Below are 27,554 nucleotides of genomic sequence, written 5' to 3'. Positions count from 1 at the left end.
GCGCCAGATGTATATAGTGACCAGGGACCCCATTCTAAACAGTGTGGAGGAGTGTCTGCTTACGACAGGGATGGCCAAGCAGGGGACATAAAACAGGAGAGGCAGTGGAGTTCTCCGGGTGGGGTCCATGTCCTGTCACTGGGTACATTCTGTACACACGGGCCCCTTCCTTGCCTGCAGTCAATTCATGAAGACTTGACTTCATTAAGGAGGGGGTGGGGAAAGGTGGGGCCTGGCTCCAAGCGCCCCAGCTGGAGTCCCCCACCCCGGGGCAACCACGCCCAGATTTGACAGAGTTAGCCCAAGCGGGGAGAGAGGCGGGGAGAAGCTGCCGGGTGGAAGGCGGGGCCGGCCGCTTCAAGCCGGCCAATAGGCGGCTCTCCAGGGCTGAGCCAGGAAAGGGCAGGGACGCAGCACCACCGCTTCCCGAGTTTCCCTTGTGGATGCACGGCCTCGGTGACTCCGCTCCTCCCGGTGCAGAGGGGTCTCAAGAGGCCGGAGGAGCGGACTCCGGACGGAATTTCCGAGAAAGGGGAGAGCAAGGGCGCTCCACCCGCTCTGGAGTGGTTAAGTGAACGATGAAGGGCCGGCGGCGGCGGCGCCGGGAGTACTGCAAGTTCGCGCTGCTGTTGGTGCTATACACGCTGGTGCTTCTGCTCATCCCCTCGGTCCTGGACGGCGGCCGCGACGGGGACAAGGGAGCCCGGCACTGCCCGGGCCTGCAGCGCAGCCTGGGAGTGTGGAGCCTGGAGGCGGCGGCGGCGGGCGAGCGCGAAGAGGGCGCGGAGGCGCGGCCAGCTGCGGAGGGGGGCGCTGGCGGGTCCCCTAGGTCCCCGGGCAACCTCCACAGCGCCGTCGGGGAGGCCGCGTCTCGCGAAAAGCAGCACATCTACGTGCATGCCACCTGGCGGACCGGCTCATCGTTCCTGGGCGAGCTCTTTAACCAGCACCCGGACGTTTTCTACTTGTACGAGCCCATGTGGCATCTGTGGCAGGCGCTGTATCCGGGCGACGCCGAGAGTCTGCAGGGCGCACTCCGAGACATGCTGCGCTCACTCTTCCGCTGCGACTTCTCAGTCCTGCAGCTGTACGCGCCGCCCGGTGACCCCGCTGCGCGCCCCCCGGACGCGGCCAATCTCACCACGGCCTCCCTCTTTCGCTGGCGGACCAACAAGGTCATCTGCTCGCCGCCGCTGTGCCCTGGCGCACCCCGGGCCCGCGCCGAGGTCGGCCTTGTAGAGGACGCCGCCTGCGAACGCAGCTGCCCACCCGTGGCTCTCCGAGCCCTGGAGGCCGAGTGCCGCAAGTATCCGGTGGTGGTCATCAAGGACGTGCGCCTCCTCGACCTGGGCGTGCTGGTGCCCCTTCTACGCGACCCAGGCCTCAACCTGAAGGTGGTGCAGCTTTTCCGCGACCCGCGAGCTGTCCACAACTCGCGTCTCAAGTCCCGGCAGGGGCTGCTGCGCGAGAGCATCCAGGTGCTGCGCACCCGCCAAAGGGGCGACCGCTTCCACCGTGTGCTGCTGGCGCACGGCGTAGGAGCTCGCCCCGGGGGAGCGTCCCGTGCGCTGCCAGCCGCGCCGCGTGCCGACTTCTTCTTGACCGGTGCGCTTGAGGTGATCTGCGAAGCCTGGATGCGCGATTTGCTGTTCGCGCGCGGCGCTCCCACCTGGCTGCGGCGCCGCTACCTAAGGCTGCGCTACGAGGACCTGGTGCAGCAGCCGCGCGCCCAGCTGCGCCGCTTGCAACGCTTTGCCGGGCTCCGCGCGCTTGCAGCCCTCGACGCCTTCGCGCTCAACATGACGCGCGGGGCTGCCTATGGCGCTGACCGGCCCTTCCACCTGTCGGCGCGCGATGCCCGCGAGGCCGTGCACGCCTGGCGCGAGCGCCTGAGCCGAGAGCAGGTGCACCAGGTGGAGGCTGCCTGCGCCCCAGCCATGCGCCTGCTGGCTTACCCTCGTAGCGGGGAAGACGTCGATGTCGAGCCGCCTGAGGACGAGGAGACACAGCCGGAGCCCGAGGAGGACGACGCCACGTAGCCGGCCACCGCGGGACGGATCCGGGTAAGGTGGCCCCCGGGCAGAGAAGGGGCAGGAAAGGTTCTTCAGGGAGCTAGGATCAGCCTGCAGGGGGAGGGGAGGGATGCTGTCTCAGATGGATCTCAGCGGGTGAAAATAGATCCGAGCAGTGGGGTTAGCCCAGCTGGGAGCCTTTGGTAGCATCATCTGGATCTCTAGAATAGACACCTGCCTTCTCAGAGGAAGACCCTGAGAAGGTAGAGGTTAATAGCTGAGGTGGGACCCAAGCCTCTGCACTCTGTTTCCTCTCTGAAGTAAGAGGTAGTATGGTCTGTTGAGAATGAGGGAGTGGGGAAAGGAGAGGGAGGAGGGGTCTGAGAGGAATAGAGAATGTTTGAAAGTCACAGTGAAGCTCGAGATTGGAAATTGACATGAAAAGTATAGGATTTCGTGGACCATTTCTAGGACCATTATCATTTCATCTTGAGGCCACTCTGTCCTATGGGGAAACCTTTTGAAGCAGTGTTTGCAGGCACAGAGAAAACCAAAAAGCAGGATTTGAGGGAAAGTTGTTCACTGTTATCCTACCTGCCCCTAATCCATTTCATGTTTCTTCTCTGCCTCTGCCTCTCTGATTTGCAGACTCCGAGTCTTTCCTTCGGATTTACCAAGCAGATAGGCGTAGTCAGGCCTCTCTTGCGACAGTTTTGCGTGTGTGTGTGTGTGTGTGTGTGTGTGTGTGTGTGTGTGAGGCTCTGGTATATTGGCCGGGAATGGACTTTGATTTCCCCTGGTGACTCCCCCCACCCCCGCCCCCAATTGCTGGAGTCCACAGGATATTTGACCATATCCCGTTCACATCAGCTCACAAAAGCTGCCTGGTCTGCTTCCTCTAATGCAGACAGAATCTCTGGGCTGGGCTTCCCCAACTCTGCCCCATCCCCTTGAGAGATGGAACCTCGGATGGACATTAACATCTTTGGCTGTGACTGCAGAAGGATCTTTGTGAAAAGATATCCCCTCTCCATTTTTTTTTTTTGTTCTTTCTGTGTAAAGCATATATCCAAAGCTATCCTAAGATGCCAAAGTGGGGCTTAAATGATCTCAAAATGTGTTCAGTGTCTGAGTCAGCCTATGGCCTGTTCGTTGGGCCGAGGGAAGTTTGTTGTGCATGATGCTGACCTCAGGAGTCTAGCGAGTGGAATAGGAATGTGATTCCCCAAACTTTGTATGAGTTGGAAGGGTGCAGTCCAGAGGAGGAAAAGCAGCGCGGGCTGGGCGGAAGTGACTTAAGTTTCCATTCATTAGTTTACAGTGTAATTCAGTATTCCTCTGGGATGAAGCTCTGAGGACAAAGTTGAAGATGTTAATGAAGATGAATTTTGTTGCTGTTAATAGAGCCAGAGTTGCAGAGTGATTTTGGAAGCTGACTTTTCTCCCAGTGATCAAGTGGTTTTCTTAGTTTCTGTAATTGCTTAGGAAGTCTGTGTTCTTTCCTAAGCAGAGTGAAGGTAATAGGCATCGGGTGACTTGGAACTTGTCACTTTTTAACAAAAACATCCTTTCATCTGCTAATCCTGTGTTTTCAGATGTAAGTAATATAATGGTTCCCAACCCTCATTCACAGGTCTGAGGGGCCGTCTCTTGAGGACAAATTGCTGCAGTGTTTTATGGCTTTAAGAGCTGACAGTCTCCCAGAAACTTTTACTGTTTTTTTTTTTTTTTTCATTTTTACTAACATGTGGCACTAACTGGGGTGAGGTAAGAAAGTGAACTGAGAGGAGGATTCGAGGCCACAAGTCTTCATCCTCTAGCAGGTTAGAGTCTGTGTGTGTGGCAGTGACTATGGGGCCAGACATTGGTGCTGGAGTTTGGAAGATCCAATTGGGGCTTCCTTTGCAGGCTTGCAGAGACATCTGGGAACAAGCTTTAAGATCTTTCATTCTCTGGTGATTGAACCCTTCTTCTGGCCTTTCTGCTGGAATTATCAGGCATGCACTATGTCACCACCAATCAGTGGATTTCTTAAAATGCTTGTATTCCTGGTTCCTAGAAGGATAATGTTATTGGCCAACTGATGAGTTTCCAAAAGTCTGTCACATTGCACTCTATGGATGGGAAGGGGATGGATCCTTAGGTACCAATGCATTGAGTTAGGCATAGTGGCTATATCATTGTTATGACTGCCAACAAAAATAATAAACAATCTATAATAGGAATAGAAAACGTTTTATTTGAGCCAAACTGAAGACTATAGCCCAGAAGACAGGAAGGCGGATGACTCTGAGGAACTTCTCCAGAGAAACATGGTTTTCAGCCCAGTTTTATATTTTGTCAGAACAAAGAACACTAAGCAAGTCAGGAATCCATTCTGTCCAGGTTTAGAGAAATCAGCACCTACACAGTCAGTATGGCCTCAGCCCCTGGGAAGTGAGTCTTATCATGGAAGGAGCACCAGCATTGGTGTCCCAGGAAGGGAGACATTTAATTTTTATTTTTAACATGGACAATATTTTACTTCTATGCCCTTTTCATTAATAAAGTAGATGAACAGTGTATGTTTGATAGGCCACAAACAGGCTGTTTTAGTTAGCATCACATTTTAGTTAAATCATGTGTAAACCAGAAGGACTTCCCCATACCTCCATATGTGAGCATTTCTTTCATCATGGCATGTTATCAGTTTTATAGATGAGAAATCAAAGACTCCGATAAATCAAATAACTTGCCCAAAGTCACACCTGGGCTGCTGAAGGTCAGGCAGCAGTGGTGTTAGACTCCAGAGCTCAGAATCTCTCCATTATAACACACCCTCATCTGCGCCGCCCCCCCCCCTTACTATCTCCTGGCACACCTTTGGCACCACCACAGCCAGGTTTAGTGGCTAGTCTAGGGTGAGAACCACATTTAGCTTTATTACTAATACTGAAAAAACTAATAAAATATCCCTGAGCACTGCCAACAGCAGCTACACAGGAGCCTGTGACTCTAGCTAGGGCCATCTTCCCCATGGCTGTCCTTCACCTGGGACACTGCAGCATGCCCCCGGCTCAGCAGTGAATTAACCTGAGTGACTTCTGGATGCTCCAGACCTGACAGCCAGGATTTGGCAGGGTGGGGGGCCAGTGCACTTTTTTCCAGGTCTGGGCGGGAATTGTAGCAACAAACCAAGTCACCAAGGAGCCAGGCCCATTCCATCTTTTCCATCTTCTTGGCTTTCCTTCATCAAATTATCTTCCCACTGTCACAAGATGGTAGCCTCAGCAAGAAGCATCACTTTGTCACCCAACTATGCAGGGTTGTGAAAATGCAGAAAAGAAAGAAGCTGGTTAGTAAGGGGTGCAGTTTTCCCTCATGTGTCTCTCTTGTCTTCAATCTGGTTATAAAACCTTCTCCAGAAGCCCCTACCCCAGCTGACTTCCTTCTATGTCTCACTGGCTAGAACTGGGTCATGCGGTCTGACCTAACCCAGTAATTGGTGAAAGGGAAAGTCGTCCTCTTGACTGGCTTAGACCAGTGGGTTCTCAGCCCTGGCTGAGCATTGCCTTCACCTGAGGAGTTTTTTGAGTTTTTTTTTTTAAATGTCACTATTAAAAGAGCTCCATCCACAGAGATTCTGATATAATTGGTTTGGGGTGGGATCCAGTTATTAGGATGTTTTAAAAGCTCCCCAGGGGATTGTACAGTGCAGCCAAAGTTGAGAGTCACCAACTTGGACCAGTCTTGCTTCATGCCCTGGGCTGAGCTGTTGCCACTGGATCAAGATCAGGATGGGGACTAAAAGGGTGTGAATGAGCAGTGAACTGTCTGACACAGTCATTCATGTGGAAGAACTTGGAGCTGTGAAATACCACACAGCTGTTAATATGGAAATAGGAAAAACAGCTTAAATTAATCATGGCTCTATATATCACCCTCTCACATTCCTTCAGTGCTTCCCAGGTGGCGCTAGTAGAAAAGAACTTGCCTGCCAATGCAAGAGATGAAAGAAACATGGGTTCACTCCCTGGGTTGGGAAGAGCCCATGGAGAAGGTCATGGAAACCCACTCCAGTATTCTTGCCTGGAGAATCCCATGGACAGAGGAGCCTGGCGGGCTAGTCCATGGGGTTGCAAAGAGTCAAACACGACTGAGTGACTTAGCACACACACAGGCTCACTTCATAGAAGTAACCACTATGTTTCTTGTATGTCTAGGAATGTTTTATGCAAATTCAAACAGAAATATAAAGCCCTTTTGTACTTAAATCTTTTTAATTCCTTAAAATTTTTAAATTGAGATATGACATAACTTTATATTATTTTCAGTTGTACAACATAATGGTTCAGTATTTATATGTATTGCAAAAGATCTCCACAATTAGTCCAGTTAATATCCATCACCACACATGGTTATATAGTTTTTTTTCTTATGATGAGAACTTTTAAGATCCACTTTCTTAATAACTTTAAAGTATACGGGAATTCCTTGATGGTCCAGTGGTTAGGACTCAGCATTTTCACTGCTGAGGTCCCAGGTTCAATGCCTGGATGGGGAACTAATATCCCACAAGCCGTGTGACATGGTCATTGTGTGTGTATGTGTATATACACACAAAAAATAGTATTATTAACTTTAGTCACCATGCTGTACATCTTCATGACTTATTTATTTTATAACTGGAAGTTTATACCTTTTGACCCCCTTCGGCCATTTCAACCTCTGCCCCCTGCACCCTCTGCTTCTGGCAACCACTAGTCTGTTCTTTGCATCTATGAGTTCATGGGTTTTAGGGAGGGAAGTAGAGGGCTTGATTTCACATATAACTGAGATTATACAGTATTTGTCTTTCTCTTTCTGACTTACTTCACTTAACATAATGCCTTCAAGGTTCATCCAGGTTGTCACAAATGGCAGTCTCATTCTTTTATTATGATTGAATAGTAATGCCTTGGATACCATATTTGCTTTATCCGTTTATCCATGGATGAACACATAGTTATTTCCATATCTTAGCTATTGTAAATAATGCTGCAGTGAACATGGGGATACAGATACCTTTTTGAGATATCTGTCTTCATTTCCTTTGGGTAAATACCCAAGATTGGAATTGCTGGATCATATGGTAGTACTATGTTTAACTTTTTAAGTAGCCTTCATCCCATTTTCCATAGTGGCTTCACCAATTTACATTCCCACCATTCTTGGGTTACCAGGAGAGGTGCTTTGCCATACTGGATTTCTGCTGTCATCTATCTAGAGTCCACAAACATGACGGCAAAGACGAGGTTATCAAAAACATGCCTTTGAAGAAGATGGTAGAGAGAATTCAAATTCACAAGTTCCAGATTCTAAATAACAAGGTAATCACTGCCTTGGACAAGTACTTGAAACTGAGCAATGGGGAGAATGTGGCCTTTGAATATGTTCACCTCTCTCAGTCACCCACCCATCAGTCCCTGGTCAGCATTTAAAAGCATGTATATCACCTGTTTTGAAGAATCCAGTACCAACTACATTTATTAAATATAAGGGCATGTTTTTCTTTCTAAAAATTGTTTAGTGAGATTTTTAGGAACTATTTTCAGTATCTTTGTGCCAGTTAAAGTGGGATGCTTTTGAATCTAAAAGCTTAATTTTATAAAGTTGGCTTTCCTAGATTAAAATTGTATATGCTTTTGGTAATTGGAATTCTGAGAATATTCAGAAAACTAAGATCATGGCATCTGGTCCCATCACTTCATGACAAATAGATGGGAAAACAATGGAAACAGTGACAGACTTTTTTTGGACTCCAAAATCACTGCAGATGGTGACTGCGGCCATGAAATTAAAAGACACTTGCTCCTTGGAAGAAAAGTTATGACCAACCTAGACGGCATATTAAAAACCTGAGACATTACTTTGCCAATGAAAGTCCGTCTAATCAAAGCTATGGTTTTTCCAGTAGTCGTGTATGGATGTGAGAGTTGGACTATAAAGAAAGCTGAAAGTGAAATCACTTAGTCGTGTCCAACTCTTTGCGACCCCATGGACTATAACCTATCAGGCTCCTCTGACCATGGGATTTTCCAGGCAAGAATACTGGAGTGGGTTGCCATTTCCTTCTCCAGGGGATCTTCCCAACCCAGGGATCAAACTCAGGTCTCCTGCATTGCAGGCAGATGCTTTACCATCTGAGCCATTGCACCAAAGAATTGATGCTTTTGAACTGTGGTGTTGGAGAAGACTCTTTTTTTTTTTTTTTATTAGTTGGAGGCTAATTACTTTACATCATTACAGTAGTTTTTGTTATACATTGAAATGAATTAGCCATGGATTTACATGTATTCCCCATCCCGGTCCCCCCTCCCACCTCCCTCTCCACCCGATCCCTCTGGGTCTTCCCAGTGCACCAAGCCCGAGCACTTGTCTCATGTACCCAACCTGGGCTGGTTATCTGTTTCACCCTAGATAATATACATGTTTCAATGCTGTTCTCTTGAAACATCCCACCCTCGCCTTCTCCCAGAGTCCACAAGTCTGTTCTATACATCTGAGTCTCTTTTTCTGTTTTGCATATAGGGTTATCGTTACCATCTTTCTAAAGTCCATATATATGTGTTAGTATACTGTAATGGTCTTTATCTTTCTGGCTTACTTCGCTCTGTATAATGGGCTCCAGTTTCATCCATCTCATTAGAACTGATTCAAATGAATTCTTTTTAATGGCTGAGTAATATTCCATGGTGTATATGTACCACAGCTTCCTCATCCATTCGTCTGCTGATGGGCATCTGGGTTGCTTCCATGTCCTGGCTATTATAAACAGTGCTGCGATGAACATTGGGGTGCACGTGTCTCTTTCAGATCTGGTTCCCTCGGTGTGTATGCCCAGAAGTGGGATTGCTGGGTCATATGGCAGTTCTATTTCCAGCTTTTTAAGAAATCTCCACACTGTTTTCCATAGTGGCTGTACTAATTTGCATTCCCACCAACAGTGTAAGAGGGTTCCCTTTTCTCCACACCCTCTCCAGCATTTATTGCTTGTAGACTTTTGGATAGCAGCCATCCTGACTGGCGTATAATGGTACCTCATTGTGGTTTTGATTTGCATTTCTCTGATAATGAGTGATGTTGAGCATCTTTCCATGTGTTTGTTAGCCATCTGTATGTCTTCCTTGGAGAAATGTCTGTTGAGTTCTTTGGCCCATTTTTTGATTGGGTCATTTATTTTTCTGGAGTTGAGCTGGAGGAGTTGCTTGTATATTTTTGAGATTAATCCTTTGTCTGTTGCTTCGTTTGCTAATATTTTCTCCCAATCTGAGGGCTGTCTTTTCACCTTGCAGAATTTCAGAAATAAAAGCAAAAATAAACAAATGGGACCTAATGAAACTTAAAAGCTTTTGCACAACAAAGGAAACTATAAGCAAGGAGAAGACTCTTGAGAGTCCCTTGGACTGCAAGGAGATCCAACCAGTCCATCCTAAAGGAGATCGGCCCTGAATATTCATTAGAAGGACTGATGCTGAAGCTGAAACACCAATACTTTGGCCACCTGCTATGAAAAACTGACTTATTTGTAAAGACCCTGATGCTTGCAAAGATTAAAGGCCGGAGGAGAAAGGGATGACAGAGGATGAGGTGGTTGAATGGCATCACCGACTCAATGGACATGAGTTTGGGTAAACTCTGGGAGTTGGTGATGGACAGGGAGGCCTGGTGTGCCACAGTCCATGGGATCGCAAAGAGTCGGACATGACTGAGCAACTGAACTGAACTGAGAATATTGGCTGCTAATTGTTGCCTTCACATTCTTACAGAATTATTTTCCGTTTTCCTATGGAATATTCCAACAGCTAGCTGTGTCATAAGATATTGCTGAAATCATCCATTTATCCTTTGACAAAGGATCAGTAATGTTTAGAGAAAGATTTGTGGACTTAAACAAGAAACTTTATGCCAGTGAATTGATTTAGAATCCTTTACCGATTAGCATTTAAACTTAATTATTAAGTATTTAGCTTTTGTTTAGGGATTTTTGTGATGGTGTTTTGTGAATAACCTTAGCTAAGTAATTCTTCCTTCCCCTTTTTTGTGTCAGTGTTTCAGAAAATGGTGAACTTGATACCTCTGCCATCCCTAAATCCAGTTGTGACAAAATCTAATTCATGGGGTGTGATTTAAAGTTTACAGAAATAAAACTAATGAAACCTAAAAATTAAAAAAAAACTTGCCATATCTTCTTTTTAATGATTATCTAGTATTTCATTGTAAGAAAGTATTGTAACATATTTAACTAGTTCCTAGTCCCAACATTTCATTGTGACATTTTTAATTGTATTTTTAATTTTAATTACATTTTAATGTACATGTAAGTACATCTGTAAGAAAAATTTCTACAGTATAGAATGAGTATATAGGAGATATATATATATGTATACACACACACACACACACACACATATATATATGGACTTCCCTGATGGCTCAGACGGTAAAGTGTCTGCCTACAATGTGGGAAACTGGGGTTTGATCCCTGGGTTGGGAAGATCCTCTGGAGAAGGAAATGGCAACCCACTCCAGTACTCTTGCCTGGAAAATCCCATGGACAGAGGAGCGTGGTAGGCTATGGCACATGGGGTTGCAAAGAGTCGGAAACAACTGAGCTACTTCACTTCACTTCATATATTCATGTGTGTGTGTGTGTGTGTGTGTGTGTGTGTGTGTACCTATAGGGTATATAGGCTTCTTTACATTTTGTGCTCCGCAACAAGAGAAGCTACTGCAATGAAAGTTGCACCAGCTTCCACCCCCACCAGCTGTTTCTTGGAGTGTCTGTTTCTTAGACTTTCAGCAACAATTTTCAGCAATTTTTCCATTTTTTTCAATGTGGCTAGTATGATGGATGGAGAATCCTTTTCCCAGCACCCTGGCTCTCTCTGACCCTACAGTTCATCTCAGACAGTGAATAATTGCTGCAAACCTCAGGTTGAGATAACCAGATGCCAAGATGAAATTCACTTCTTAGTGCTTCTTCAATGCACCTGTATTTGCAAAGAGTCATTTCTGTGATTCTTTTGAAAGACTGGACATGTTTTGAAATCTAAATGATCATCCTGGGATACCCTGATGGTCTAGTTGTTAAGAATTCACCTTGTAATGCAGGGGATATGGGTTCGATCCCTGGTCTGGGAAGATCCCATATGCCATGGAGCAACTAAACCCATGCACTAGAGCCTACATTCTGGAACCCACAGACCACAACTACTGGGCTGACGTGCTACAAGTACAAAGCCCATGTTCCCTAAACCCTGTGCTCTGCAACAAGAGAAGCTACTGCAATGAGAGGCCCATGCACCGCAACTAGAGAGTAGCCCCTGCTCACCTCAACTAGAGAAAGCCTGTGTTCACTCACAAAGACCCAGCACAGCCAAAGATAAATATATTTATGTCATCCATTTATAAAACCACACTTACACAGGCTATCAGGTTGTAGCAAACTTCTTATTAAGCTGACCTTCCAGTACTGCTACAGGGGATTGTACTTAGTGACTTGAACTTCAGCTATTTCAGGACACTATCACTGGGGAACTGAGGCTGCTTTTAAATAAAATTGAACTCTATACATTTTCACTGTATTCCTGAGAGCCTTCTTTATTGTGTGGGGCAGGGGTGGCAGGCAGAAGTGCCCATTGACATTGCTGAGGCAGGGTTCAGAGGGGTTTTTCAAAGAGGCTTTTTTTTAGTCTGGGCAGGGATTTGTTTCCCATGAATACAAATGGAATATAAATAGTTGGGGGTGATGCTTTTAAAAAACATTTATAAGCAGCTGGCTTAAAATTCCTCAGTACTTCTTTTCTCAGCTCTCAGCATAAGCAGCACAGGAAAGACTGGAACTAAAAAAAGCCAAATGGGCCTTCCTTTTATGTGTCTAGTCAAAAAAGGTGATTAATAAATGAACTTCTGTCTCCATGGGTCTTCTGGCCCCTCATCCTCTCGCTTCATAGTGGAATTCAAGGAAATTTCTCTACTGAAAGAACTAGACTTCCCTGGGGTCCAGTGGTTAAGACTTCATGCTACCAATGCTACAGGCACGAGTTCAATTCCTGATTGGGGAATTAAGAGCCCGCACACCACCATGGTATGACCCCCACCCCAAAAAAAAGGTTTCTGCTCAGGTGCAGTATTAAAAAAAAAAAAAAAAAAAGAACAGTAGGAACTAAGAAAAAGCGCTGGCTCAAGTTCAAGAGCACAGGGAAGTGGAGAACTATTGGAGAACTGACAGGAAGCAGTTTCAGTTGGAGAAAAGTTACCAAGCTCAGTGATGTCTTCATGGGAACAGGAAGCCTTCAGCTCTGCTCCAGCCCACAGGCACCAAGCCAGCGGCATCTGGCCTTCTGCACATGAGAGGCTGTCATGCTGGGTGCTGAAAAGATGTTGGAGCAGCAGCTGATAGTGAATGTTTTGAAATTCGGGGGTTAAGAGGCAGTGGAAGACGACCACCCTGTTTGACTTCAGTGATGACCAGAGTGAGCAGATTCCCCTCCCCTGGAATGCATGCAGTAGGGGGCTTGGCTGTAGAGTCACATTCCAAAGATAGCCACTGAGGTAGAGTTTTTTTGTCATGTGCCCTGGGGGATCTTAGTTCCCTGACCAGGGATCAAGCCTGTGCCCCCGCCCCACCCCCGCAGTGGAAGTGCAGAGTCCTAACCACTGGACCACCTGGGAAGTCCATGTGCTAAGTTGCTTCAGTCGTACCTGACTCTTTGGGACCACATGGACCGTATCCTGCCAGGCTTCTCTGTCCATGGGATTCTCTAGGCAAGAATACTGAAGTGGGTCACAGTGCCTTCCTCCAGGGATCTTCCTGACCCAGGGATCAAACCCACGTCTTTTATGTCTCCTGTTTTGGCAGGCGGATTCTTTAACACTAGTGCCACCTGGGAAGTCCTGGCAAGTCTGTGGACTTATTTTTTACTCATGGAATGGAAGCCCTTTCTGTTAAAATGTTACCTTCAGGCAGCAGCATTAGAAGGAGACCCAGAAGGCACAGGAGTGTTGTGAGGACATAGAGAGATCTCTGGGCCCTGACAGCAAGAAGCCCCAAATCTGGCCTGAAATCCAAATGCATAGAGGGCTGGCTTGGACAGATTAATATTGCATGATTAAGATGGTTTGGTCTTGGTAACCAGCAGGCTGGAAGCAGAGAAACCAGCATAACTGAAAGGCTGAAATAGAGCATTACAGAAGCATTTGTAAAGTATGGGGAGCAGGTGGGGGCTGGAAACTGAGTTCTTCTGTAAAGATGATGGACTGGGAAAAGTTATGAGCAGCCTCCTGCAAACTAGGTTGAAGCAGTCCTGACATACATACAGCTCAGGTGAACATCAAGGAAAAAATGTCTCAGGGCTTTGAGGGTCACTTTGCCCATGACTGAGACGAGACATTACCAAAAAGGACTCATTACTGCCTTAGAGAGGTTATGGGAACAGCAAGCCAAAAACACTAACATCAAGATAATGTTTTAAAAATAGGACTTCCTTTCAAACACCCTAGAGCTGGCATATGTTAAATATACAGATTTTAGAAGCAATAAAATAGATGCTCTCTCTTCCTCTAATAAAGGATTATCACTAACAGGGATGCAAGGAGGGAAAACAATATATTTTTCAGGTTCTGCAAACAATAAAAAAGTTAAACTTTGTTGCCTTTCTGTCCATTCCCCTCCCCCACTCCATCCCCCAAGCTGAGGATTGCCAAGGGGACCATTTTGCAAAAAAGGAGATGGTTGGCTAAAAATAAACACACAGAGCCCTCCCAAAGAACAACAAAACTCCCAGTATTATTAAATGCCTTTTAGATTTGTTTTTATTTCTCCACAGTCAAAGGAGATGATAAATTATTCTGAGTTCAGGAAAAATCTGTCTCCTGCTCCTAAGTATGGCAATCTCTGGCAAGCCTGTGGGCCCAGGAGAGAATGTCCTTTGGGAGTGAACCTGCACTTGGTCATGGTGACATTTTATCCCCACCAGACTGTAGGCAGTTCTAGGAAAGGGTGGTGCCTTGATCTCTCAGCAGGGAGAGAGAACCAGAAATGATGGGCTAGACTTGGGCTGACCCAAAGACTCTGTACCCTGACTAGCTATTCTAACATGTGAATCCTGAAGCTGATGGTGGGGGCAGCCCTAGTGCCCCCCACTCCATTGACTGATAGCCTTGTAGGGACTAAAGGGCTGCCTGAATGACAGATCCAAGCTCTGGGCACTTCCTAGCCCCTGGCACCCCTGCTTGGTAGATGGCAAACATCTGCAAGTGGGCAAATAGATAGTATAAAATACTGACTCCTGTTCCTTTATTTGAGTTGGGGATGACTTGACTCACAAAAGCAATTATGTATGCTAATTAAAATTGTGCCTCAGAGCAGCTCAAAGAACAGGAAAACCCCAAGTCAATGAGGCAAACTCACCTCTTGCCAAGTTTTATTAATGCTGGTTTGGAGTTTGCTGGTCTGAAGTTTGCTAAAAAAATTTGGGAAATTTTTAGCTGGTGGTGGGTATGATAAATGTGGAAATAAAAGATAAAATAAATAAAATATAAATAAATAAAAGATAAAAGATAACATTATTTTATTCTCATAATGGCCATTTCATTTCTGCACTGGCTGACTCTGGGGTTTGGCTAATGAATCACATGGAATGAGGTTTTACTCTGAATTCTGGAGTAGAGAAGTGAGTCCTCTTCTCCTACTGGGAGTAGGGAGGGGCAGGGGTGTGGCTTTGGACATGGGCTGGTGGCTTTTCCCCTAGTTTCTCCCTTTACTCCCCAGGCAAGAGTTTTATTTGTTCATGGCTTTTTGTTGGCTTGTTTTTAAAAAGTCTGTTTTCACCTGAAGGGAGAGTTGTATTAAGTAGGACTGAATTATTGACTAATGCAGATAGACTGGTGCCCCCTGCCACTGCCACTTAATTTTTCAGATTAAAAGTTTGGAAATGATTTATAGCATGTAAACTGCTTAAAGTACTTTTCTAGGCTATTTGGGGGGTGTGCTGTTATATTTGCAAACTCAGTGTTTCCTATTTCATTTTGCTTCACAATCACAGGGAGAGAATGCTTGCACTTTGACATTGCTGGTATTTCAAGTATTATTTTAACATTATCCCTAGACAGCTCCCTTAAAAAAAAAAAAAGACAACTTAATGGCTGTATTGTCACAAACACTATCAGTTATTTCCGTTTTCCTTGGCACTGCATCTCACTGATTTGAGGTGAAAACAGGAAGGTGAAGAAAGCTTAACCCAGGTTAACAGATAAGCTTAGATGGTAACATCACCCACAGGCTGCGGTTCTAGAATAGGATATCAGAAGATGACCTCCCCCACCCCACCCAAGAACCCGTCGCCCTTGAAAAAGAGGCTGAAGGCCTATCCTCAGCCCGTTTGTTCTGCAGCAGGTCTGGGAGGAAGGCTGTTACAATAGGCTGGAAAATGATCCCCCCATGATAACAGGACAGGTTGAATACCCGGAAACCTCAGCTCCCTCAGCTCAAGTGCCAAGTCCCAGGACTGACGTCTTTAGCATCTGTGAAGTGGCTCCTGGTGGGGAACACAGGGCAACTAACTGGCACAAGTGTGTAGGCAGGGATAAATGAAACCAAGAAAAACTGGAAGGAAAGAAGGGTGAAGAGAAATCTACTAGTGCAATTCAAGGAAGGGAGGGAGGTGCCCACGCAGGTTGGCAGAGCCACTGGGGACACCCAGGGCTTGGTACCTAACGTGAAATGGGCCAGGAAGGCCAGAGAGAGGCAGATTCATTTGGCCGAATCTTCTGTTGTCAACCTTGAAAGCCGGCAGGAAATTGTTACTTCCTCCTCCCCATCCCAGCTTCGAAGGCTGAAAAAAGTATGATTAAAATGCTAAGAGTGTCTTCCTGAGTTATTCCACCGAGGGAGCGTCAGCCAAGCCAAATGCAAGCAATTGCAGCCTGGAATGAAAATTTCCCTTTGATGGCAGTGAGGCTGTTAGTAGGTCAACCAGCTGTATTTAGGGCCTGGCTGGTTATTTAAATATTGAAGGGAACTGTAGCAAAGGAGATAAAATACACCCAACTCATGGGAGTATGACTTTCTATCATTAAGTGAACAGTCTGTTTTTTAAAAGTGCAAGTGAATTTGTGAATTAATTTGAGTATTAAAGAATGACAACACTTCAGTGCCACATATTAAAAGAACCTTTTGTAGATGCATCACAAAACAATATATGGAAGTCTTTGTAATTCTGGAAATTAATTTCACTAAGATAGTTTTTTAAAATTATCTACTCTTTCTTATCACAGGTCTTTAAAGAGCTTTGACTTAGGAGTGACCAGAGGGTCTACACCATAGCAGGTGGCTCAGGCAGTAGCAAACATTCTCCCCAGATGTTGGGCAAGTGGAAATCATTTTAATCAAGAAATATAGTACCTTAAATTTTAATTCTACATGATTAAACATCTAGCAGTTGGGGGAAAGGGCAAAGCTATATTCTTGGTAACTGTAACTGGCTGATAACCTGAGAGTTCAGTTTTAAACTGTGCACAAAAACTTGAATACTTCATCACTCTAAATAAATCAGTCCCCATAGTATTAAGAAGAATGGGGTCTGGAGTTAAATTCTTAATCCTATATCTAAAGGATTTAAGAATTTGGGGGAACATCACACTAAGAATTCATGGACATGTTTATGTTTTAAACACATCCAAAAATTAATGAAAAATGGTAGGAAATTAACTGAGAGTTTTTATAGGATCTACTTGGAGGTGAAGTCAGAACTGCAAGGTATTTGAGCCACCCTGCCCTGGTGCAAGTGACATTCAGAAATTGAGACCAAACCCAGAAGATAGGAATCCATTTCCAATGTGAAGAAAGGGCCTGGTGGGGTTGCTGCCTGTGCCCCGTCTGGCTTAGCAGGACTTCAGAACTGTTCTTCAAATAGCCCAGAAGCAGTACTAGATCTTTGAGGGCACCTGTCTCTTCTCTATGGGCTTCCTAGGTAGTGCAGTGGTAAAGAATCCGCCTGCCAATGCAGGAGATGGCAGGAAATGTGGGTTCGATCCCTGAATCAGGAAGATCCCCTGGAATTAGAAATGGCAACCCACTCTAGTATTCTTTCCTGGAGAATCCCATAGGCAGAGGAGCCTGGTGGGCTATGGAGTTGCAGAGTCAGACACAACTGAGCACACACACACACACTCTCTCTCCTCCCACCTTGTAATGCTGGGCAATGTTATAAAAAATCTGAACTTATGAAAAGCAGCGGGGTACTCTTTCTGTCCCCTTCTGATTCCTGTGTCAGAAGCTTTCTCTATCTCCTTTATGAAATAAAAAACTGAGTTCTTGTTGTTTTTTTTTAAAGAAAAGCAGCTTTTCAGGCAGATTTAAAAAAAAAATCTTTAAAGAAGGTTTTTAATGAAAGGATTTAAGAGTACTTATGGGTCTGGAGGTTGGACTGATAGCATCTCCATAAATGTCTGTCGAGACATGGGATCTGATCAGGCAACATTTAGTACTTTGTTGGTTATAGACAGCCACCCCGAGTTACTGCCAGGTTGTTCTCAGATCTTTAAAATGACCCCAATGGAGAGCTAAACTCATTGCATAAAGAGTGATTGAGGAAAGCTTTTTATTTTGAAATAAGTATAGATTCATGGAAAGTTGCAAAAATAGTACAGAGAGATCCAGTGTACCCTTCACCCAGCTTTTCCCAAAGGTAATGTCTTACACATCTTAGATGTAGATCAATATCAACACTAGGAGATTGACATTGGTACAATCTACAGCCTTAGTGAGTTTTCAACAGTTTTTACATTCACTATTTTGTGTGTATTTATGTGCATAGATTTGTCTAATTTTATCACATATGTATAAATACTATCACAGTCAAGATACAGAATGGTTCCATCAGCAAAAAGAAACTCTCTTATGCTACCCATTTATAGTCACATACCTCACCTTACTTTCCCTGGCAAACACTAATCTGTTCCCCATCTCTGCAAATGTACTATTTTAAGATTGTTATAATATATAATATTATATGATTATAATATATATAATCATATATATTCATGATATATAATATTCATTATATAATCATATATAATCACATATTATATTGTATAATTATAACTATATAATTATATATTATAATCACATAATATATAACCTTTTAAGATGGTCTGTTTTCATTGAGCATAATTCTCTGGAGATCTATCCAGGTTGTTGCATGTTATCAATGTGCTAAGTCACTTCAATCATGTCCGATTCTTTGCAACCCTATGAACTATAGCCTGCCAGGCTCCTCTGTCCATTGAATTCTCCAGGCAAGAATACTGGAGTGGGTTGCCATGCCCTCCTCCAGGGGATCTTCCCCACCCAGGAATCAAACCTGTGTCTTCCTGCTGCTCTTGCATTGCAGCCTATCGTTTTTTTTTTTTTTTTTTTTTTTAGGGGACTACTTGACTTTTAAAAAAAATTAATTCATCTATTTTAATTTGAGGCTAATTACAATATTGTGGTGGTTTTTGCCATACATCGACATGAATCAGCCATGGGTGTACATGTGTCACACCATCCTGAACCCCCTTCCCACCTCCCTCAACACCCCATCCTTCTGGGTTGTCCTAGAGCACTGGCTTGAGTGCCCTACTTAATGCATCAAACTTGCACTGGTCATCTGTTTCACATATGGTAGTATACATGTTTCAATGCTATTCTCTCAAATCATCCCACCCTCACCTCTCCCACAGAGTCCAAAAGTCTGTTCTTTACATCTGTGTCTCTCTTGCTGTTTTACATATAAGGTCATTGTTACCATCTTTCTAAATTCCATACATATGTGTTAATATACTGTATTGGTGTTTTTCCTTCTGACTTACTTCACTGTGTATAATAGGCTCCAGTTTCATCCACCTCATTAGAACTCACTCAAATGTGTTCTTTTTTATAGCTGAGTAATATTCCACTGTGTATATGTACCACAGCTTTCTTATCCATTAGTCTGCCAATGGACATCCAGGTTGCTTCCATGTCCTGGCTATTGTAAACAGTGCTGCAATGAACATTGGGGTACACGCGTCTCTTTCAAGTCTAGTTTCCTCAGTGTGTATGCCTAGCAGTGGGATTTCTGGGTCATATGGCAGTTCTATTTCCAGTTTTTTAATGAATCTCCACACTCTTCTCCATAGTTGCTGTACCAGTTTGTATTCCCACCAGCAGTGTAAGAGTGTTCCCTTTTCTCCATACCCTCTCCAGCATTTATTGTCTGTAGTTTTTGATGGCAGCCATTCTGACCAGCATGAGATGGTACTTCATTGTGGTTTTGATTTGCATCTCTCTGATAATAAGTGATGTTTTGCATCTTTTCATGTATTTGTTAGCCATCTGTATGTCTTCTTTCAAGAAATGTCTGTTTAGTTCTTTGGCCCATCTTTTGATTGGGTCATTTATTTTTCTAGTATTAAGTGCAGCCGAATTTTTTTTACTGCTGAACCACTGATCAATAGTTCATTCCTTTTCATTGGTGAGTGATGTTCCATAATATGGATGTACCACAATTTGTTTAACCATTAACCCTGAAGGACATTTGGATTGGTTCCAGTTTTGGACTATTACAGATAAAGCTGCTATGAATATTTGTGTATAGGTTTTTATGTGGATGTAAAATTTCATTTCTCTGTGATGAATGCCCAGAAGTGCAATTGCTGGATTGTATAGTATATATATGTATGTTTAGTTTTATAAAAAACTACCAAAAAGAATATGAAAATACCAAACTGTTTTTCAGGGTGGTTGTACCATTTTACATTCCCATCAGCAATCTTTGAGAAGGAAATTTGTTGCAGCCTCATCAGCATGGTATTGTCTTGTCACTATGTTGCATTTTAGCTGTTTTAATAGGTATAAAGTTGTATGTCATGGTGGTTTTCATCTCCCTTTTCCCACTGGCTAGACTTGGTGGGCTGCTGTCCATGGGGTCGCACAGAGTCAGACAGGACTGAAGCGACTTAGCAGCAGCAGCCGTGATGTTGAACATCTTTTCATGTGCTTATTTGCCATCCATATCTGCTCTTTGGAAAAATGTTGATTCAGATGTTTTTCCCCTCTACTAACTGGATTGTTTTTTACTCTTGAATTTTGAGAGTCATTTGTATATTCTAGATAAAAGGCCTTTGTCAGATATGTGGTTGCAAATATTTTCTCTCAGACTGTATCTTTTTTTTTAATCTTCTTAACCAGACCTTTTGCAAGAGCAGAAGTTAAACAAGATCCAATTTATCATTTTTTCTTTTGTGGATTGTGCATTTGATGTAATGTCTAAGAACTCTTTGCCTAGCCCTGGGGCCCTGAGGATTTCCTCCTGTTTTCTTGTGTGAGTTTTATATATTTTTTATTTTTCCATTCCTTATAAATTTTAGGATAAGCTTATCTATATCAACATTTAATCCTGATTTATTTTGAGTTAATTTTTGTATAAAGTATCATGTTCAGGTCAAGGTTTTCTTGTTGTTTTGTTTTGCCTATGGATGTCTAACTGCTTTTGCACCATTTGTTGAAAAGACTGTCTTTCCTTCAATGAATTGCTTTTGCACTTTCATCAAAATTTAGTTAGCTATACACATACATATGTCTGTGTCTGGGTTTTTTTTTTCCCCTCACTGAACTATCTGGCCCTCACCAGCATCACATGTGATTAATATAGTTAAATGTAGCTTAGTATTGAATAGAGTGATTATTCCTACTTTGCTAGCTTGCTAAGTCATTTCAGTTGTGTCTGACTCTGCAACCCTATGGACTGGAGCCTGCCAGGCTCCTCTGTACATGGGATTCTCCAGGCAAGGATACTGGAGTGGGTTGCTGTGACCCACAGGGGATCTTACCGACACAGGGATTGAACCCATGTCTCTTACATCTACCTGCATTGACAGGTGGGTTCTTTACTGTTAGCACCACCTGGGAAGCCCTAGTTCTACTTTATTCTTTTCCAGAAAGCTTTTAGCTATTCTGATTTCTTTGCCTTTCCATGTAAATTCTAGAATAAGTTTGTCTATATGTGTAAAAGTCATTGATAGAATTTGATAGGAATATTACTAAACCTATAAATCAATTTTAGGAAAAATGACATCTTTACTTGAATCTTCCAATCTACAACATAGTTATATCTATTGATTTAGATCTTGTTTGATTTCTTTTCTTGGTGTTTTGTAGTTTTTAGCATATGAGTCCTTTAGTTCTTTGGTTAGATTTATACCTAAGTATTTAATTAGAGCCATTTAAAATAGTATGAGGATTAAAATTTGCTCTAAAAATGTTCATTTCTAGTATATATAAATACAATTGATTTTTTAATATTGAGTTTGTAACCTGCAAATTTGCTGAATTCATTTATTGGTTCCAGGAGTTTGTTTTGTTCATTCCTTAGAATTTTCTATGTACATAATAATATAATCACAAATAGTGGCAGTTTTATTCCTTTCCAAAAACATGGTTTTTCTTTTTCTTGCCTTATTTAATTGACTAGAACATCTAGCATTATGTTGAATACACATGTTAAGTGCAGATCCCTTTGTGTTCTTCCAAATCTTAAGGGGAAAATATTCAATTTTTCCCTATAAGTAATGAGGTTAGATGTAGGTTTATGTAGATTTTTAAATATTAAGTTGAGGAAGTTCTCTATCTGTAGTTTGCTGAGAATTTTTATCATGAATGGGTGTTAAATTTAGTCAATGTGTTAAATTTGTAAGTTTCTTGAGGTGGGTGCTCTAATTATTGGTTTGAGACCTTTCCTTTTTTCTAATGTAAGCATCTAATACTGTAAATTTCCCTCTCAGCACTGCTTTGGCCATGTGTCACAAAATTTGGTGTGCTGCATTTTATGTGTCCATCTAAGTGGATGTTTAGAAATATATTCTTTAATTTCCAAACATCTGGAGAATTTCCCCCTATCTTTCTGCTATAGATTTCTAGTTTGATTGCATCAGGATTAGAGAACGCACTCTGTATTGTTATTTCAGTTCCTTTCAATTTTTTTCAGGTTTGTTTTTGTTTTATGAACCAGGATATGGTTTGTGTAGGGAATGTTTCATATATGTTTAAAAAGAATTTCATATAATTTCATATATGTTTAAAGAGAAGAACAGTGTTATTAGGTGGAATGGTATACAAATGGCAATTCAAACGTTTGATAGTATTGCTTTGTTCTTCTCTATCATTGTTGATTTTCTGTGTAGTGATTCTATCAATTGTTGAGAAAGAGGTATTGAAGTTTTTAACTGTAAATTTGGACATGTCTATTTCTCCTTTCTGTTTCAGTTTTTGCTTCAAGGAATTTTAAGTTCTGTTGTTTGCTATACACATACACATTTGGGGTTGCTATCATCTTCTTGGTGGGTTGAACATTTTACTAAAGTCTATTTTATCTCATATTAATAAAGCTACTCATTTATTTTAATTAATATTTGTCTGGTTATATTTTTCATCCTTTTGCTTTCAATCTACTATATCATATTTGGAATTTTATATATATATATATTTATATGAGCATATAGATGGATCATTTTTAAAAAACCATTCTGTTGGTCTTTTTGTATACCATATTTGTGGGGTTTGACCATTTATATTTAATGTAATTATTGATGGTATAGGGCTTATATTTTCCAGAGTCTTTTTCTTAATAGGTTATTACAAAATATTTAATTCCCTGTGCTATATAGTAGGTCCTTGTTGGTTATTTATTTTATATATAGTACTGTGTATAAATCAACCTCCTGATTTATCCCTCCCCTACCCCTTCTCTTTCCCCTTTGGTAACCATAAGTTTGTTTTCTATGTCTGTGGGTCTATTTGTACGTTATTTTTTTTTTTAGATTCCACATATAAGTGGTATCACATGATATTTGTCTTTCTTAGGATTATTTCACTTAGTGTGAAAATCTCTAGGTTCATCAATGTTGTTGCAAATGGCATTATTTCATCCTTTTTTATGGCTGAGTAATATTCCAGTGTGTGTGTGTGTGTGTGTGTGTGTGTGTACCACATCTTCTTTAGCCATTCATCTGTCAATGGAATTTTAGGTTGCTTCCATGTCTTGGCTATTGTAAATAATGCTGCATTGAACACTGGATCTTTTTAAATTATAGTTTTCTCTGGATATATGCCCAGGAGTGGGATTGTAGAATTATATGATAACTCTATTTTTAGTTTTTTAAGGAACCTCCATACTATTATCCATAGTGTCTGTACGAATTACATTCCCACCAAAAAGATAAGAGAGTTCCTTTTCTTCCACATCCTCTTCAGATTTTATTATTTGTACTTTTTGATGATGGCCATTTTGACCATAGTGAGATGATACCTCATTGTACTTTTGATTTGCATTTCTCTAATAATTAGTGATGTTGAGCAATTTTTCATGTGCCTGTTGGCCATTATATATTTTCTTTGGAGAAATGTCTATTTAGATCTGCTAATTTTTTTTGACTGGATTGTTTGATTTTTTGATATTGAGCTATATGAGCTGTTTGTATATTTTGGAAATTAATCCCTTGTCAGTCACATCATTACAAATATTTTCTTCCATTCTGTTGGATGTCTTTTTATGGTTTGCTTTGCTGTGCAAAAGTGACTTCTTTAGATTACACCTATGTAACTAATAACCTGCTGTTCTCAACATTCTGCTACCTCAAGTGAAGTGTAGAAATTTTATGTCCATTTATGTTCCATTATCCTGGGCCCTTTATAATTCTCTTGTAATATTTTCTCTGTATATTGAGAACCACGTTATACAATGTTATAATTTTTGCCTCAACTATCAAACATAATTTTTTAAACTCAAAAGAACAGTCTATTAAGTTTACTTGTATTTTATCCTCTTCTTCATTCTGATGTTTCAAGTTCCTTCTTTTATCATTTACTTTCTGCTGGAAGAACTTCTTTAGCAGTTCTGTTGGCAACAAAATCTAGTTTCCTTCATCTGAGAGTGTCTTTATTTCACCTTCATTTCTGATGGATATCATGAAATATAGAAGTCTGAGTTGACAGTTATCTTCTTTCAGCTCTTTAACAATGTGCCACTTCCTTCTGGCTGCCATGGTTTCAGATATGAAATCCACTGACATTCATATCATCATTTCCATAAATAATGTATCATTTCTTTCTAGTTGTTTTCAAGATGTTTTCGTCTTTACTTTCCTGAAATTTGATTATGTGTATCTTGGTGTAGATTTCTTTGGGGTTTTGTTGGGGGTTCACCCAGTCTCTTGAATCTGTAGTTTTATGTCTTTTGCCAAATATGGGAAATTTTTAGCCATATTTATCAAGTGCTTTTTCAGCCTCAATCTCTTTTCCCTCTTTTTAGAAACTTTAAAAAATGAACAGTAGATAACTTATTGTAATACCACAGGTTTCTGATGCTCTGTTCATCTCCTCTTACTCTATTGACTCTCTTTTGTTCAGATTGGATAGTTTCTATAGTTATGTTTTCAGATTCACTAATTCTTTATCTGTCATCTCTATTCTACAACTGGGACCCTCCAGTGAGCTTTTAAATTTTATAAAATTTTTATTTACTTATCTTTGACTCTGTTGGGTCTTTGTTGCTGTTTGAGGGCTTTCTCTAGTTATGGCGAGTAGGAGCTACTCTAGTTTCAGTGTGCAGGCTTCTGATTGCGGTGGCTTCTCCTGTTGCAGAACATAGGCTATAGCGTGCACTGGCTTCAGTAGTTGCAGCATGCAAGCTCAGTAGTTGCATGTCCTGGGCTCCAGAGCGTGGGCTCAGTAGTTGTGGCTCCTAGACTGTTGCCTCATGGCATGTGGGATCTTCCTAGACCAGGGATTGAACCTGTGTCCCTTATATTATCAGGCAGATTCTTAACCATGGGGCCACCAGGGAAGCCCTAAAATTTTGGTTATTGTATTTTACAGTTCTAAATTTTCCATTTGGTTCTTTTTTCATTTTTGTTATATTTCTTTGCCAGGATTTTTTTTTTCAAGTTGTGTTTATAATTGCTAATTTGGAAAGTACTTTTATGATGGTGGCTTAAAATCCTTCTTGGAAAATTTCAGTATCCATGTCATTTCAGTGTTGGCATCTGTCAGGTGTCTTTTCTCACTTAAGTCAAAATCTCCCTGGCTCTTGGTTTGACAGGTGGTTTTCATTGTATCCTGAACATTAGTTGTATATTTGAATATGTTATGAATCTCTGAATTTTATTTAAGTCTTCTATTTTAGCCCTCCACTGACAGTGCACTGGTAGAAGGGGTGCATCACCTGGTTATTGCCAGGTGGGTGGGGTAGTCCAGGAGCCCTGGCTTCCCACCAGGCATCTGCTGACCGGAATGTGTGCACGCATGCTAAGTCGCTTAGTCATGTCCAACTCTCTGCAACTCCATTGACTGTAGCCTGCCAGGCTCCTTTGTCCATGGAATTCTCCAGGCAAGAATACTTGCCATGCCCTCCTCTAGATCTCCCTGACCCCGGGATTGAACCTGTGTCTCCCACATTGCAAGCAGATTCTTTACCATCTGAGCCACTAGGGAAGCCCTCTACTGACAGGAGGTTTTTTTTTTTTTCTGAGGTAGCTGGGTTTTGTCTTTCTAGACTGACCCTCTCCCTCTCCTTTGGCTAGAGAAAACAGGCTTTTCATGGGGGCTTTATGGTCTATGGCCATTGACATTTCTGGTCTGCTGGATTCTTCAGCACCCATTTTAGGATATAGAGGAGGCAAAGAGAAAACCCAGGCAACTCATGGCTGTGTTGTTCCACAATTCCCAACATCCCCAATCAGTCTACCTTCTTTTCCCTTTCTTTCAGAGTCTTTTCTTTATTTTATAAATCATGTTTGGGAAGAATTTTAGTTATACTCTGTGGGAGGAATAAGGAGAAATGCATCTATTCTATCTCACCTGGAACCATAGTCAGCCCATCTGAAGACTGGTTTTTATTAAACTTAATTATACTGAAATTTGACATGCTGGGGCTTTATGTAAATAACCTGTACTAACAGAATGCTAAGGGTCATTAGACAGGCCTCAAGGCATTTATGAAATCAGTTCTTTCCTAATGCTTAGTATGATTCTTTACTGCACATTTTTAATCATCTTGAAAGTGTTTCTTACCCAAACACTGCATCAGTAGTTTTATTAAGTTTCATCACACTAGAAAATAATGTCAATGGCATTACTTCATTCTTTGAAATGGTTGAGTGATATTGCATTTTATATATGTACCATATCTTCTTAATGCCATTTGCAACAACATGGATGGACCTAAGGATTGTCATACTGATTAAAATAAGACAGATAAGGAGAAATATCGTATGACACCCCTTGTATGTGGAGTCTAAAAAGAAATGATATAAGTGAACTTATAAAACAGAAAGAGACTCACAGACTTAAGAGAATGAACTTATGGTTGCCAGGAGGAAGGATGGGGAGAAGGGATGGTTAGGGTTTTTGAGGTGGACATGTATGCACTGCTATATTTAAATGGATAACCAACAAGGACCTACTATATAACACATGGAACTTTGCCTTCTGAGCCACCAGGGAAGCCCTGGATGGTTACATGGTTGGTGCCTAAACATACAGCTTCAGTCCCAGCCCTTACCCCACTCTACCCAGCAGGTCTCAGAAAGTTCTCCTCAACAGGCAGTCCACAGCAGCAGCTGCAGAAAGCACAGTCACACTAGAAGAGGTGCCCCCATCTTTTTCCTGTCTGTCCTCCCCAAACACCTCTTGGGTCACAAGCAGAAATTATAAATACTGATTCTGTATGGATTTACAGCATTGGATAATGCAGCTTAGGTAAGGAAGATTACAGGTTTCATATTTAAGAGGCCTTATATTGTCCAAGTTCAACAGGCTTTCCATCTATGGATTTCTGTGTTCTGAAGTTCAAACATCCTTTGTTTCTCTCCTTCCAGGTCAGTCACCATAAACCGGGACACTCAGCATGTTGTCCCAGCATTGGAAGAAGCCACGCTGTGGAGGCAATCTATCACACTGTCAGAGACTGGGGCTTGACTTGGTACCAACTGCTGTGCAGTTGGAGCAGGAATATCATGGGCTGTTAAATAATGAATGACACATTGGTTGAAATGAAGTTTCCAGTAAGGAAGTGACAGTGCAATGCAGATAATTATGGCAATAAATTAGGAAGAGCTTTAGTTCCCAGCCTGACCCTGCCTCTGTTGGAGCCAATTCAACAGGGCGTTCTCAGAACAAAGAAGAGATGTGATTTGGTACTGTTTCCCATCAGCAGGTGCCTGGACAAAACATCAATGTGAAGACGGGCCAAGTGCAGTCCTATGTATCTTGATTAAATCACTTAATATTAAATAAAAGATTTGGGTGGTGTATTTTAAAATCTGACTCATCCAGCTTTTCTTCAAATAGCTCCCCTGGCCCCCACCCCTAAATGGATTTTTTAAAAGTAATTTCCTGGGGTGAGAAAACCCTAATGAACTGAAAGAAATGTTTGCTTTTAAATTGTTCTATCTGATGTTTTTGTAATTATACTATTAAATGGTTCTGGAGTCACTGTTAAT

At 42.3% G+C, this 27,554-nt stretch overlaps 1 protein-coding gene and 1 non-coding gene across 3 annotated transcripts; both read left to right on the top strand.

Moving 5' to 3' along the window:
• Nucleotides 1–338: 338 nt before the first annotated feature.
• Nucleotides 339–27,553, top strand: CHST7 (carbohydrate sulfotransferase 7). Of its 2 annotated transcripts, none has more exons than XM_070461828.1 (2): nucleotides 339–2,063; nucleotides 9,326–12,189. In XM_070461828.1, exon 1 carries the CDS (start codon nucleotides 579–581, stop codon nucleotides 2,037–2,039), a length of 1,461 nt encoding a protein of 486 aa, XP_070317929.1. In that variant the 5' UTR covers nucleotides 339–578; the 3' UTR covers nucleotides 2,040–2,063; nucleotides 9,326–12,189. The 2 variants fall into 2 exon arrangements, with proteins under 2 accessions (XP_070317929.1, XP_020756075.1); XM_020900416.2 differs by lacking the exon at nucleotides 9,326–12,189 and adding an exon at nucleotides 26,931–27,553 and having other exon boundaries at nucleotides 342–2,063.
• TRNAE-UUC (transfer RNA glutamic acid (anticodon UUC)) lies at nucleotides 6,483–6,555 on the top strand. The gene has a single exon. It is a non-coding gene; the product is annotated as a tRNA-Glu (tRNA).
• Nucleotide 27,554: the final 1 nt, after the last annotated feature.

This window comes from Odocoileus virginianus, chromosome X, assembly GCF_023699985.2.
Source record: "Odocoileus virginianus isolate 20LAN1187 ecotype Illinois chromosome X, Ovbor_1.2, whole genome shotgun sequence".
NCBI lineage: Eukaryota > Metazoa > Chordata > Mammalia > Artiodactyla > Cervidae > Odocoileus > Odocoileus virginianus.
Note: the sequence above shows the minus strand (reverse complement) of the source record. Positions and strands in the feature narration are given on the sequence as shown.

What these genes read in the sequence shown, in the direction of transcription:
- CHST7 (XM_020900416.2), top strand. Translation starts at nt 579, where the DNA reads ATGAAGGGCCGGCGGCGGCGGCGCCGGGAGTACTGCAAGTTCGCGCTG.